The 13,489-nt window shown below is 43.5% G+C and overlaps 1 protein-coding gene across 1 annotated transcript in view; it reads right to left on the bottom strand.

The window, feature by feature from the left end:
* Positions 1-12,947, bottom strand: part of DNER (delta/notch like EGF repeat containing) — a 390,295-nt gene extending 377,348 nt beyond the window's left edge. The window contains exon 1 of the mRNA XM_055397670.2: positions 12,693-12,947. Coding sequence (XP_055253645.1) covers positions 12,693-12,947 — 255 coding nt within the window. The remainder of the gene's footprint in view (positions 1-12,692) is intronic.
* Between the last annotated feature and the right edge of the window lie 542 nt (positions 12,948-13,489).

The raw sequence follows: 13,489 nt of genomic DNA, 5'->3' as shown, positions 1-13,489 counted from the left end.
GCAGGGCCATCATCAAGGGCAAGGGATCCCACCTCCCCACCCACTCGAATTTCTCATTTATATGAGCTCTTCAAAAACTAGCTATGTCAGTGTTCTACATAAACCCACAGGAGCTAGCTCCTTAACAAACAGTCATGCTCAGATGGTACGGCAACTCACCACGATGACCAGAGAGACTCCACACCGTGCCACACTGGGCACACTGCATGTGCCCCATGGATGCCAGGGCCTAGAGAAGGGGACTGCACCAGGCATGTGAAGGTCAACCAACCGGATGCCAAGACTGTCCTCAAGCTGTATGTGGCTACTTAGGTACTGGAGTGGCTCCAGTACCCCTGGCCAGCTCCCTCCTTCTCCCAAAGGAGTTCAGCAGACACAGGCACTAGAATGCAACTTGATCGCTGGGGTGGACGAGCAGAGCTCGGGGCCCAAGCTGCGTCAGAAGACACAGCTCCTCAGTGCACAGGTCTTCCTAGGAGGGAGCCCCAGACACTGAGCTCTTTCAGGAAGAGACAATGGAGTGGGCAAGCAGAATGTCATGAGAACTGGGGCCACAGACCAGGCCAGGAATGGACTACCTGGGATGCTGTGTGCCCGGGCAAGGACAGAAGCAAGAAGACATCAACCCTGGCATATAAGATCCCCTGGAGGAGGGCATGGCAGCTCACTCTAGTATTCTTGCCTGGACAATCCCATGGACTAGAGAAGCCTAGCAGGCTACAGTCCATAGGGTCGCAAAGAGTCAGACACAACTGAAACGACTTCACATGCACTCAAGTACAGCACAGGGAATGCTACTCAATATTCTATAACGGCCTATATGGGAAAAGAATCTAAAGAGTGGACATATGGATATGGATAACTGATTCACTTTGCTGTACACGTGAAATCAACACAACATTATAAATCAACTGTCCATTCGTTCCATCCGTTCGTCTCTCAGTCGTGTCCGAATCTTTGCGACCCCATGGACTGTAGCCTACCAGGCTTCCCCGTCCATGGGATTCTCCAGGCAAGAATACTGGAGTGGGTTACTGTTTCCTTCTCCAGTACACCAATAAAAAATATTTTAAGCCTTTTCCGAACATACAAAACATCCCAAGGGTCCACTGAAGGTGAGGGAAGCAAGGAAAACCTCACGAAAGAGATTTTTTTAAAGGAGTCAGCACACTGAGAATAGTTTTTAGCTCTTAAGGCTGAACATAACGATTTTTTTCTGTAGAAAACAAAAACAAGAGTGATTTTTCTTTCAGTCAGTACAGCCCCCAAATCTCCATCCTACCCCCATCCTACCCCTTCTTTATAAAAGAAAACATAATAATATTAAATTTACTTCTCTCCAGCTGAGAGTTTATTTTAAGCCTCATAGAAATGCTAATATGAGTCCTCATTTTTCTGTCTCACTTATTATTTCTCTCATTATGAAGCTTTTCTACAGAAATAAAATAATTCCCTTTTGCACAACCAAAAAAAAAAAAACCCAATGGCCAGTTTTAAAGAGTGAAAATGAAAATAGAGGACCACAAAAATTCCTGGTCAGGAAAAAAGGGGTTGTTCTCAAGAGAAAAAGTGCTAAATATATAACACAAAATTAAAGCATAAGGGAAATTTGCATTTTGCTGACTATTAAGATGAGTCTTTTTCTGCCCAAGCTGGATAGAGAATACTTTTTGAAATCAGACCATTACAACATCAAGAACTTCTAAGAAATACTCTGTTATCCAATAATGCCATTAAAATTAACTTGGTGATTTTAACAAAATACTAAGAAACCCATGCCAATTATTAAAAGGGAACTTTGCTGAATAGTTCTTTTTTAAAAATGAATGAAGCATATTAATAAAATGGTTGCAGCATTCCAGCTTCAAAAAAAATCAAGACAAATTACAAGTATTTAAATATGATTTAGAAGATCCATGCCAGTCCTTCTTAAAATAGCCATAAACTAGGGCTGCTGCTGCTGCTGCTGCTGTTAAGTCACTTCAGTCGTGTCCGACTCTGTGTGACCCCATAGACGGAAGCCAACCAGGCTCCCCCATCCCTGGGATTCTCCAGGCAAGAACACTGGAGTGGGTTGCCATTTCCTTCTCCAATGTGTGAAAGTGAAAAGTGAAAGTGAAGTCGCTCAGTCGTGTCCGACAACTAGCGACCCCACGGACTGCAGCCTACCAGGCTCCTCCATCCATGGGATTCCCCAGGCAATAGTACTAGTTACATTTAATTATACATTCTAAAAAGACAATAGGATCAGTCCTGTCAATATAAATCTTGGCCAAACCAGAATTCTTTAAAAGCAAACTCCTGGTTCATTAGGCAGTTCTCAAAATGTTGTACAATATAGTACTGGTATCAAACATTAGAATTCTAATTAAAGTCTATTGACCATGATGAACTTGGATTTATAAATAAGAACAAAAAATGATAAAATTCTAAAGGGCAAAACAATGAGCATAAGCAGAATCAAAAGAGAAAAGATAAGTAGGGGAAAATATTAATAATACAAAGGACAAAGGGCTGATTTTCTCATTAACAATGAGCTACTGCAGATCAACTTTTTTTTTTTTGCACACCAGGCAGTAAGCAGGACCTTCCTTCCCTGACAAGGGGTTGAACCAATGCCCCCAACATTGGGAGCATGGAGTCTTAAACACTGGACCACCAGGGAAGTCCCATAATAGGTCAGTTTTAAAACTGAACAACCCAAAAGAAAATCAGGCAGAAATAAAAATAAGAAATTCATTAAAAAAAAAAAGTTTTCTTACATTCACAATTTTTAAAATGCAAAGAGAACCAGGAAGATACCATGTTTTATCTATCAGTTAACACACAAAAAAATAAATCAAAATCTGGGATACTAGGATTAACAAAAATGTGGGTGAATAGGCATTCTCAAATGCTGTGAGCATATGAGCAAAACTGTTCAATCTTTCTGGATGGCAATTTAGCAGTACTTATCAAAATGCTTAGTATATGTAACTTTTGACATACATATATATACACACCCACATATGTCATTGCATATAATTATGTACATACATATATAGTCATTGCAACATCATTTATAATGGAAATAGTACATTTTAGTAAAAACTGAATACATAAATATTCACATAATGGAATAATATTCATCCATCAAAAAGACTGAGCTTGCTTTCTGTTTTAAGACATGGTAAGATTTTCACAACAGATTAAGAAAAAAATCTGCAGAATAATATGCACATGATTATTTCTTCTTTATATAAAATAGCTGCATGGATATATGAGAATTTACATATGCTTCACATATGCTTGTATGTACAGAGAGGACAATGTAAAACTACACACCAAAACGTGACTAATGATTACTGCAGAGGCATGAGACTAGCAGAAGAGGCGGAAAAAGGGTAAGATAAGTTTACCAGTGGCCTTATTTCCTATATTTTTACACATTTTTAATGCCGTAACACAGTTTGACAGTTGCCTTGAAAGAGACTATGAAGATGTAAAACTATGAGCTAAGTTATTATTTTAAATGCAAGCTAATAAAATTGGCCTTGTGTAATTATTTGGCAAGAATTTAAATTGTCATTGAGGAACTCTTCAGAGCAAAGCTGGGAATCAGAGTAGGGATTAGTTAAGCTTTTCAGGTAGGGTTGTCAGACTAAGCAAATTAAAACTACAGAACTCCCAGTTAAATTTGAATTTCAGAAGAATAATGTGCAATACATGGGACACAAAGGAAACAAAATTCATTTTTATGTGAAATTCAAATTTAACTGAACATCCTGTATTTTATCTGGCACCCCTATTCGGGAGCTACTTCATGGTCCCAGGGAGGTTCTTGGTACGTGCTTTAGTCCATGCCCAGAAGTTCCTTATGCATTTAACTAGCTTCTTCTTCCTCTGTTCCAGCGGTTATTTTATTGGTGGAAGACTTCTTCAAGAGTTTCATGAAACTTGTGGGCCATTCTCTAGGAGAACAAATACACACAAAAGTTGGAATCTCAAGACATCGACATACTCTTGAAACCATCTGTAGGTTCCAGGTTAAGAACCTTAATTTCTATCTAGATGTGACATGCTATCCTGAGTCTTGAATTTCACTGTAATCTTAACAAATTTAAAGGATTCACACAACCTGACCTCAAGGCTCACTCTAAAATTACAGTAATCAAGGTCATATAAAACTGGCAGAAGGACAGAGATATAGAGTCAGTAGAATGGAATAAAATATACCCACATATGTACAGTCGAATAATTTTCAACAAAGTTGCCAAGATAATTCAGCGGAGCGTCTTGTCAACAATTATTTATGAACAATTGGATAGTCCTATGCCAAAAATAAATAAAAGCTACTCGTACACTGAACCACACGCAAAAACAGCTATTATCTCTAAATGGGTCAAAGACTTAAATGTAACACCTGGAACAATACAAGTCTAGAAGAAAACACAGGAGAAAAATTTTGTGACCTTGGATTAAGCAAAGATTTCTTACATAGAACAGAAAAAGAAGCACAAATCAAAAAAAGAAAAAATAATACATTAGACTCCATCAGTTCTAAAAATCTGCCCTTCAAAAAACATTGTCAAGAAAATAAGAAGACAAGCCACAGGTTAGGAGAAAATATTTGCAAGTCACATATTGAATAAAGGATTTGTACCCAAAATATAGAAGGAATTCTCACAACTCATTTGAACAAATATTTCATCCAGGAAAAGGTATGGATGGCAAACAGCACATTAAAAAATACTCAATATCATCTATTGCTATAAAATGCAAATTAACACAGCAGTGTGATGCTGCTGCACACATTAGAAAAGCTAAAACCCAAAGCACCAATGATACCAAGAACTGATAAGGATGCAAGCAACTGGAGCTCTCACTTAATGAGAAGTAACATGTTGGGAACCAGCTTGGCAACTTCTTATAAAGTTTAATATGTCCTTACCATGTGACCCAGCCATCCCACTCCTAGGTACTTACCAAAGAGAAATGAAAACATGCCCACTTAAATGTAGATGAATGTTTACAGCAGCTTTATTCATAATCACCAAAAACTGGAAACAACCGGAAAGTCATCAACTGGTGAAAGGAAAAATGAAACAGTGGTGTATCCATACAGTGGGATACTACTTAGCAATAAAAAGAAAAACTACTGATGCCTGGAACCTCGGAAGCCTTACACCAAGGAGAAGCAGCACGCCTGCTGTGTGATTTAATTTATACGACAGTTCTGGAAGCCGCAGAGCTCTAAAGACAGACATCAGATCAGTGGAGGCTGGGGCTGGGGAGAGGGTTCACCACAAAGGGGCAAGTTGAAATTTATGAAGGTAATGAGCTAGTCTATATCCTGATTATGGAGACAGCTACACAACTATACTTCAAAAATCATAGAACTGAATGCTTAAAAGGGTGAATTTTACTGTATACAAATTATACCTTTTTTTTTATAGAGTCTGAAAATCCTGTGTGTAAGGAATAATCAGGAAGGTCAGTTTAAAGTTAGCGAGTTTGGTTTTCTTTTCATATTTCCTATATAAAGTCTTCCCTTTCTTGGGTAGTATATGGAAGATATACTTAACATTCTCCTATTCTAATACACTGCACTTTGCTTAGAAATTAAGGATGCTGTGGGAGAGACGCTGATACAGCCTCAGGGTTGGACCCTAGAGCCTGGCTACAAACAACCCTTGAGAAGAAAGACTGTGGAAGGGCTTGGCAAGGGGGACCAGGACGTCTTTAGCTCAGTCAAACAAAAATGGAAAAGCAAATTCTTCTCACCAGCGTTTATGAAAATAGTCAGCCAAACTCTCCCTTTGTCATGGGCCAGATAAATATTTTCAGCTTTGTAATCTACTTCGTTTGTTGCAACTACTCCACTCTGCTGTATTTAAAGGAATGGACAGTACTTAAACGAATGGGCGTGGCTGTGTTCCACAAAGCCTGATGGATATTGAAAATCTAACTTTATATCATTTTCATGCATCCCCAAACCTTATTCTTATTTTTGTTTCCAATCATTTTAAAATGTTAAAACCATTCTTGGCAGGGGGCCTGTCTGCTGTCTGATGCCTAGTGCTCCTGGAGTCCTGAAGCCAGCAGTCCTGCTCTGCCCTCACTCACCCTGGGGAGCATCAGTGGGTGACTTAGAGAAGCCCCTCCTCTTGAAGACAACTGTGCTCTGACTATCACTGTGATTGCTGACCAAAGACAGGTCAGCGTTCAAATGAAGCAGTGAATGATTCCATAAAAGGCTAGGTGGGCTGCGCATGCTCAGGCCACATCATTCTCCGTTGTTGGGCACCTACCTGGTAACGGGGCTACAGAGGAGAAATTAACAAAATTGAATGCAGAGGGGAGTCAGCACCAAAATCGGAGCTTTCTAGTATCTGATATATCACAACCAAAGAAAAGAATCTCTACTGGTGGAATTTTAGTCTTTTTGGAAATCAAGTAGAAATACATACATATATATATATATGTACAGGTAGAAATACATATATATATATATGTATACGTATATGTATATATATATGTGTGTGTGTGTGTATATATATATATATATACCCAAGGGAAAAGCATGAAATAAACAAGATTCCTTTTACAGATATACACAGTGGCTACTAGCTCTCAGTAGGTGTCTCCTCTGGGCCAGTCACTGGGCTGGATACTTTTCTAATCCACAACAAATTTCAAGGTTGGCATCGGGATCCCATTTACACAGGAGAGAAAATCAAGCTGCAGAAAAACGAATTACTTATCTGAGGACCTTCAGAGTCTACCCTAGGTCTGATTCCCTCACCTGGACTCTTAACAATCCAGCAAATGCCAGCTTCATGGAGACTTCAAGTCCATTTTAAGATGCAAAATCTTTGCCATTGGAGGAAAGCATAAGCCAGAAATTCCAAGCCATCTGAAGCTAGGTGCTTTTGGATGAGAAGGTCCAAGAGCAGGTTGGGATTTGTATTCTTTTTCTCTGCCACATGCCACATGCAGGGCAGGCTGTGGGGGAGATGTCCAGAGTCTAGAGGGGGCTTCTCAACCATGGTCCTGCAGTAGAATTACTTGGAAGACATTTTAAAATTCCAGGTGCCCAGACCCCACCAATTAAATCAGAACCTGGGGGTGGGAGTAGAGGGACCCAGGCACTCATTTATGTTAGAGCTCCCAGGTGACTCTGACATGCAGCCAGGGTTGAACACCAGTGTAAGTAAAGAAGGGGGAAATATAGAGAAATTCTAGGGACTTCCCTGGCAGTCCAGTGGTTAAGACTTCACCTTTCAATACAGGGGGTGCAGGTTCGATCCCTGGTTGAGGAACTAAGATGCCACATTCCTTGTGGCCAAAAAATTCAAAATATAAAACAGAAACAATATTGCAACAAATTCAATAAACACTACAAAAATGGCTCACATCATAAAAACAGATAAAATAAAATTTTTCTTTAAAAAAAGCTTTAAAAAAAAAATCTATCCACAAACTTTACTGTGTTGTTGGACTTTCCGTTTGGGAGGGCAAATTTCGGACATTCTGGCCTCTGGGTTAGGCAGCACAGACCACAGTCGTCTCCTGAAACAGTAAGAAGATCTAAAAATATAACTCAGCCATTCCATTTTCTGACTCAAATACCCTTCAGCTTCAGATAGGTTTTCTTTCCTGTTTGATGCCTGAAATGAGGGCATAAACAAAAGCACTTTGGATGGTACTGGGTCACATGAGAAGCTTAAGCAAAGAAGCTAAAGACAGAAATGCATCTTTGTCAGGTGGCCAAGCTGAGAAAAATGATGTTTCCTAAGAATGCACCAGGTAGACCAAATAAGAAATCACTCCATTTTCATAATGCCAAGAAAAACAACTGTTTCTTTCCTTTCTTAAAATCGCTCAAAGGATTTAGATGAGCTTTTATCTGTTTGTTTCAAAACAAAATTTGAAGTCACTGAGAATTTTCTGAGAAATTGTCTCTCTCATAATAAAAAGAACCAAACATTTATCAAAATTTCAGCACAATGAATTTTTTCATTTTAAAAACTGAGGTTGTAGTATAACTCATCCTAGTAGGGAGAAAAAGTTGAGTCTGTTCCTTGAAGGGAATCTAACAGACACCGAATAGACTAGTATAATCATATTTCATATGAGAAATAGATAATCTTTCTCCTAGCAGTATACCTTGTATTTATGTAACATTTTACTTTTTTCCTCAAAAAATTTTGAAATAATTCTCCCATACATCTTTATTGAAAAAAAATTCACAATTTCCCATTTATTAACTGCACCTTTTCTAAAAAAGAAAATAAGACAAGCATTACTAGCCCGTTCTGGAGATATGAACACTGAAGTTCGGGGATGTTCAATTTCTCTCACAAGTTCACGAAACATGAATACCTGTAGAAAAGTCAGAGGAAGGAGCAATGTCTCTTGGCAGCTAACAAAGAACATTTTGTACAATCACAATGTGAACTGGTGCGTGTGCATGCATGTGTGTGAATGTGTGCAAAAAGTTCCGTAGAGAAAGCTGATGCTGTGCAAAGTGCTAGAATCCCTTGTTGTAGTTTGTTAGCAAAATTCAACCAAAAATAAATTCATCAGAAGCAGAACCATTGTTTCAAGTTAGTGTGTTTAATCAAAGAGAGGACTGTAGAATCAGCTTAGTGGGTAAAACTGCATAAAAAGCAGCTCCAAAAACCCCTTTTTCCTTCAAGGGGAGAAACTGACGTATTTTCATTCTAATCCCAAAGGGTAAGATTCCCAGGGAACATGACAAGAAAAAACAAACAGGTGTCTGCCTGTTTGAATATTTGACAAAGAATTATTTCATTAAAATAAAAAAGCTTTCCAAACAAAATAATACAACTTTAAATCATCCTTACATGTGATGGAAAGCTCAATGGAAGGGAGGCATTCCTGTACCACTCACCGAAAAGAAAATTTGGCCCAGCAGCTGCCACCTCTGATACCTGCCTGCTTCCCCAAATGAACCAGGAAGGCAAGAACAGCAGCTTCAATATCTTTTTTTTATTTGAAGTTTGAAGTTTTTTTCAAATCCATCAGCAATACTTAGGTGTCTTTTATGTAGTATCCATATCCTTTCATGGTGGCAAAAAATAACTTCAGCCAGGCAGGACCTATGATTCTAACTCTGCAGGAAGGTCCTGCTTGGTAGGCAGCATAAGGAGAATTTTCTGTGTCTTCATCAGTCCTGAAGCTTTTCATTTCAGCTGGGCAGAGCCATCTGAACTGTGTTTCAGAGCAAAACAGGGTGTTTTAGAGTAAAGCCAGACTCAGAAATCACTCCAACCCCTTTTCACTGATAAGACTCAAAGAGGTTATGGTGCTAATTTAAGGTCACATAGCTAAAAATAACACGAACAGGACTGGACTTTCATCTTGGCATCCTTCAGACTCTACACTTCTATTAATAACATCAAGCCAGCCACCTGGTTCAAATCCTACACTGACTAGCAGGGTGACCTTGGGGCAGTCATTTAACTTTGCTGCACTTCATCTAAATAATGGGGATGGTTCCAGCACCTAGCTCACGGGACACTAGGAGAACTTGGGAACTATATCTGTAAAGCCCCTGGAATAGCACTGGCACATAGCACGCGCTTGAGAAAAGAGTTAGCAACCGTCATCATCATGACCACGCCTCTGTAGGTCAGATTTCCATATTCATCTTTAGAATCCATCGAATCCTCGGATTTCATACTTTTCAGTGCATTCTAACACTTTAAAAAAGATGTATCTTAAGATGTATGGCAAGTCTGGACAGGGGTTTGCATGGCTTGAACCTCTAGCCAGTGCCAACGGAAAGAGCACCTAGGCTATCTTATCAGCTTGCCTCCATGTGGGCAGAACGGGAAGAGGGACACATGACGCTTGACAGCTGTCAGCAATCAAATATCAAAAAACAGAATCAGACCCTTCATCACCAACCCTGTGAGGCAGATCCCATCCTCAAAGATGAGGAACCTGAGACATGGCTTAGATCGCCTGTAACAGCAGGTTCAATGGGGGAGGCTCAGCTTCAAACTCACAGATCCTCCTTCACATTATTCACAGCACTTCCCAGGGCCTGGGTACTTCTGTCACCAGATGATACCAGAAGCACTGCCTGGGTCCTTGCCCGAACATCAGCCAACTGACCACACAGAAGCTGAAGACAGCCTTACTCCATTTTAAACCCAATTAGTGGTTCATGGCTTTCTTAACCTTGCAACACATACCCAAAATAGAAGGAGAGGGAGGAGGGAGAGGAGGAGAGAAAGAAAGGAAGGAAGGAAGGAAGGAAGGGAGGAGCAGGGAAGAAGGGAACCTCAGAGTTAGGTTCGATGTTCCCATTGCTAACATTATTGTCTCTGTAGCTGGGGGAGGGGTGACACTTGCTGTCTAAAGAATTCTCTTCCCGTACAGGTAGAATTCCATATTCAATTTATCCAGCAAGCATGCCGTTCTGTTTCAGCAACCATACGGTCTGCAACGGCTAACATCCATTTCCCTTATCTGTAATTGAGTATGTGTAAGGGGCTTTTTCCTCTGTTTAACTTCTCTATTCAGATTGCCTTTTTCCCCCCAACAGAAAATGAGAGTCTCGAGTGTTACTGCAAGATAATGAAAGATTAAGTTAGAATTAGCAGGAATCAATTTGTTATGGGTTTATAAGACTCCGAATCATCTCAGTTAAGTTCTTCTGGGTATCCAAGTCAGATCAGGCTCCAAATTTGCTAAGCTTTCTTGTTAGAATTAAGTAACTCCAGCTCTCTTCAACTCAGAACTCCAGACACCCAGTACAGCTTCTCCTCACATTCACACAGCTAAGAACCTCTGAAATCGGGGCTGGAAATCTGACTCTGTTTTGACCAGTTCTGCAATATTTGTGCATCAGTTCATGACTCGTCTCTGAATAAACACAGTCTATGTCAAACCCCCACTTTAGGACAAAAATATTTATGCTTCTCTTTGAATTATCTTCAGGAAGAACTAAAGAGGTTTTTCTCTCTCTTGAAGATTTCTTATATTTTTAGAGTTACCAAAAGAATAAGTCCCAGAGTTGGGTTAAACTCCCTATGATCAGTCTTTCCTCCCATATATTTAAACTGGCGTGCACTCTAACCTACCTTCTCCTGTAATCGCTCTGAGTCCAAATCAACTATTTCTTTCAAGGACAGATTTCAGACATGGAAATGTGAGAGTGGTTTGATGGAAGCAATTAGGCAACTCATTTCTCCAGTAAACGCCATGCACATCATCAATCAACAGGGGAGATCAGTAAGCAGGATTTCGTCCTAATGGCTCATATGGCTCCAACTGGCATCTCCCCAGAGTCCTCATTCCCCAAATTTACTCCCAGGTTCATTCACACACTCATCATTTACCCCCTCTTCATCCTCATCCTCATCTCATCAGCTCATTGGAACCAGCTAACAAAGAGGAGTACAACACTGAAAAGATAAGGCCAGCTTGACAATTCGCTACTACCCAGAAGAAAAAAAAATATTCTAGAAAATAGCAAAAATTGTCTGTCAAGGTCAAGCTTCTCAGTCCTATTTACCTCTATTTAAAAAACATTAAAGCCTAACCCACCCTGTCCTATCAAATCACATCATATCACATGTGGCCTCTTCACCATAGGAATAAAACTGCACCTGAGCATTCTCAAAGTAACTCTTCGGGCATTTCATTTACATGAAATAAATTGCCACCCCTCCAAATGGAGGGAAGAAAGCATTTGGTCCCAATTGTTTTCCATGTTCACTTGGTTTAATTTCATCATTTCAGATAAATCTACTCTTTGCCCCTACCTTGGAACCAAGACTTAGGGGTTTTCTACCTGCACACCCAGGGCTGCCAAGTCACCTACTGAAAACGTTGGTGTGAATAGGTCAGCAGGTTTCACCGAGCTAATAACATTCTTTAAACCAGCCTCATTTATTATCTGCCAAATTCTTCTCGAAATCCCAAACCCACAGGCAGCAGCTGGCCATCTCCCGTTCCTCGCCTGGCCCCACGCTTCCTCGAAGCTTCACTAAGCCTGACTGCCTGCCCCAAACGTGCGCCTCCAGGAGCATCGGCCGGGAAGGCTACGCACCAAGACCCACTCGCCACGACCCCTCCAATGTTTCCTAGCGCTCCAGCACTTCCTCCTGAGCTCAGAAAGGGCTGGCCGTGGGGAGGCAGCTGACCTCTCCATCTCCAGCTGCCTTGTCAGAGCCCTCAAGGGGATTGGAAAGTAAATGCTCGACCTCCGGCCACGGAGCCCGCCACTCCCTGTCGCTCTTACAGCTCACCCTCGGGTCCAGCGGGACAAAGAGCAGGGGTCACCTGGACACGAACATCCCACCAGGGACGCTCGCAGGCTGGCCCTTCTTTGCTGCCAGAGCAGGCACCAAGACCCGGCTCTAGCAGAGGGTGGCTCGGCCCGGGTCGAGAGGGGAGCGCCACTTGGCGGCTCACGGTCGTGCCAGAAGTATGAGGGCCAGGGTAGCCGCCAGGCCCTGGAACGGAACGCCCCGAGAACCCGGGCTGGCTCGGCCGGAGAACCAGGGTAGGCAGAGAAGAGACGTTTGCAAGGTCGGCCAGGGGTCCGCGTCCACGCGAGCCAAGAGGCCACTTCCATCGCCCACCCCGAAAAGGGAGAAGCTTGGGTCAGGCCCCTGGAGCCCCGCACTGGACAGCGCGCAGTGGCCCGCGCCGCGCCCGCCGCGTCCACTCACCTGGCAGTTGGTGCCAGAGACTCCGGCGGGGCAGGTGCAGCTGTAGCTGGGCTCGCCGGCGGCGGCCGGGGACTGCGGGTCGGGCGCAGGGAGCTGGGAGCACACACCCCCGTTCTGGCAGGGCTGCGCGCTGCATGGCCCCGGCACGGGCAGGGGCGCGGCGGGCACCGGGCTGGCCAGGCAGCCGCTGCGGGGCCCCGCGCCGAGTAGCAGCAGCAGCAGCAGGGCGGGCGCCGGGGCGCGGCGGGGAGGCATGGCAGACTGAGAGGGCGCGGGAGCGGGAGCTGGAGCTGGGGCGCGACGGCGGCGCTGGCGGTGGGAGCGGCGGTGCTGGCGGCGAGAACACAGCTCCGCCGGGCCGGGCGCCTCCTGCAGATGCGGGATGAGCGGTTCCCGGGGCAACGGCGGGCGGGGCCTGTGGGCGGGGCCAGCGGGGGCGGGGCTCCGGGCGGGCCGGGGAGGCAGGGAGGTGGGTACCCTTCCCCCCAAACCGTTAGTTGGGGCAGGCGGAGCAGAGAGGCCGACAGGGGGCCCCCAGCCACGAGGGGTGCGGTCAGAGTCGGGGGTGTGTCCAAAAGCGGCTCTAGGGGACAGCGGTGGTGATGCGGGCCTGGAGGGGAGCTCGGAGGGGCTCGGGAAGAAAAGGGGGGTGGACGGGATCAATGCCAGCACGGGGAGGACTTTACGGGCTTCGAGGTGCCGAGCAGCGCGGCCCGCCGCGGGGCGAGCAGGTGCCGGACTGGCCGCAGCCGCCCGCGGCTCCTCGGCTCGGAATCTGCGAGGCCGTAGCGGGGACC

The sequence above is a fragment of the Moschus berezovskii genome, chromosome 2 (genome assembly GCF_049115385.1).
Source record: "Moschus berezovskii isolate FMDL1 chromosome 2, NW_MosBer_1.0, whole genome shotgun sequence".
In the NCBI taxonomy this organism is placed as follows: Eukaryota; Metazoa; Chordata; class Mammalia; order Artiodactyla; family Moschidae; genus Moschus; species Moschus berezovskii.
This window is presented reverse-complemented; position numbering and strand designations above follow the sequence as displayed.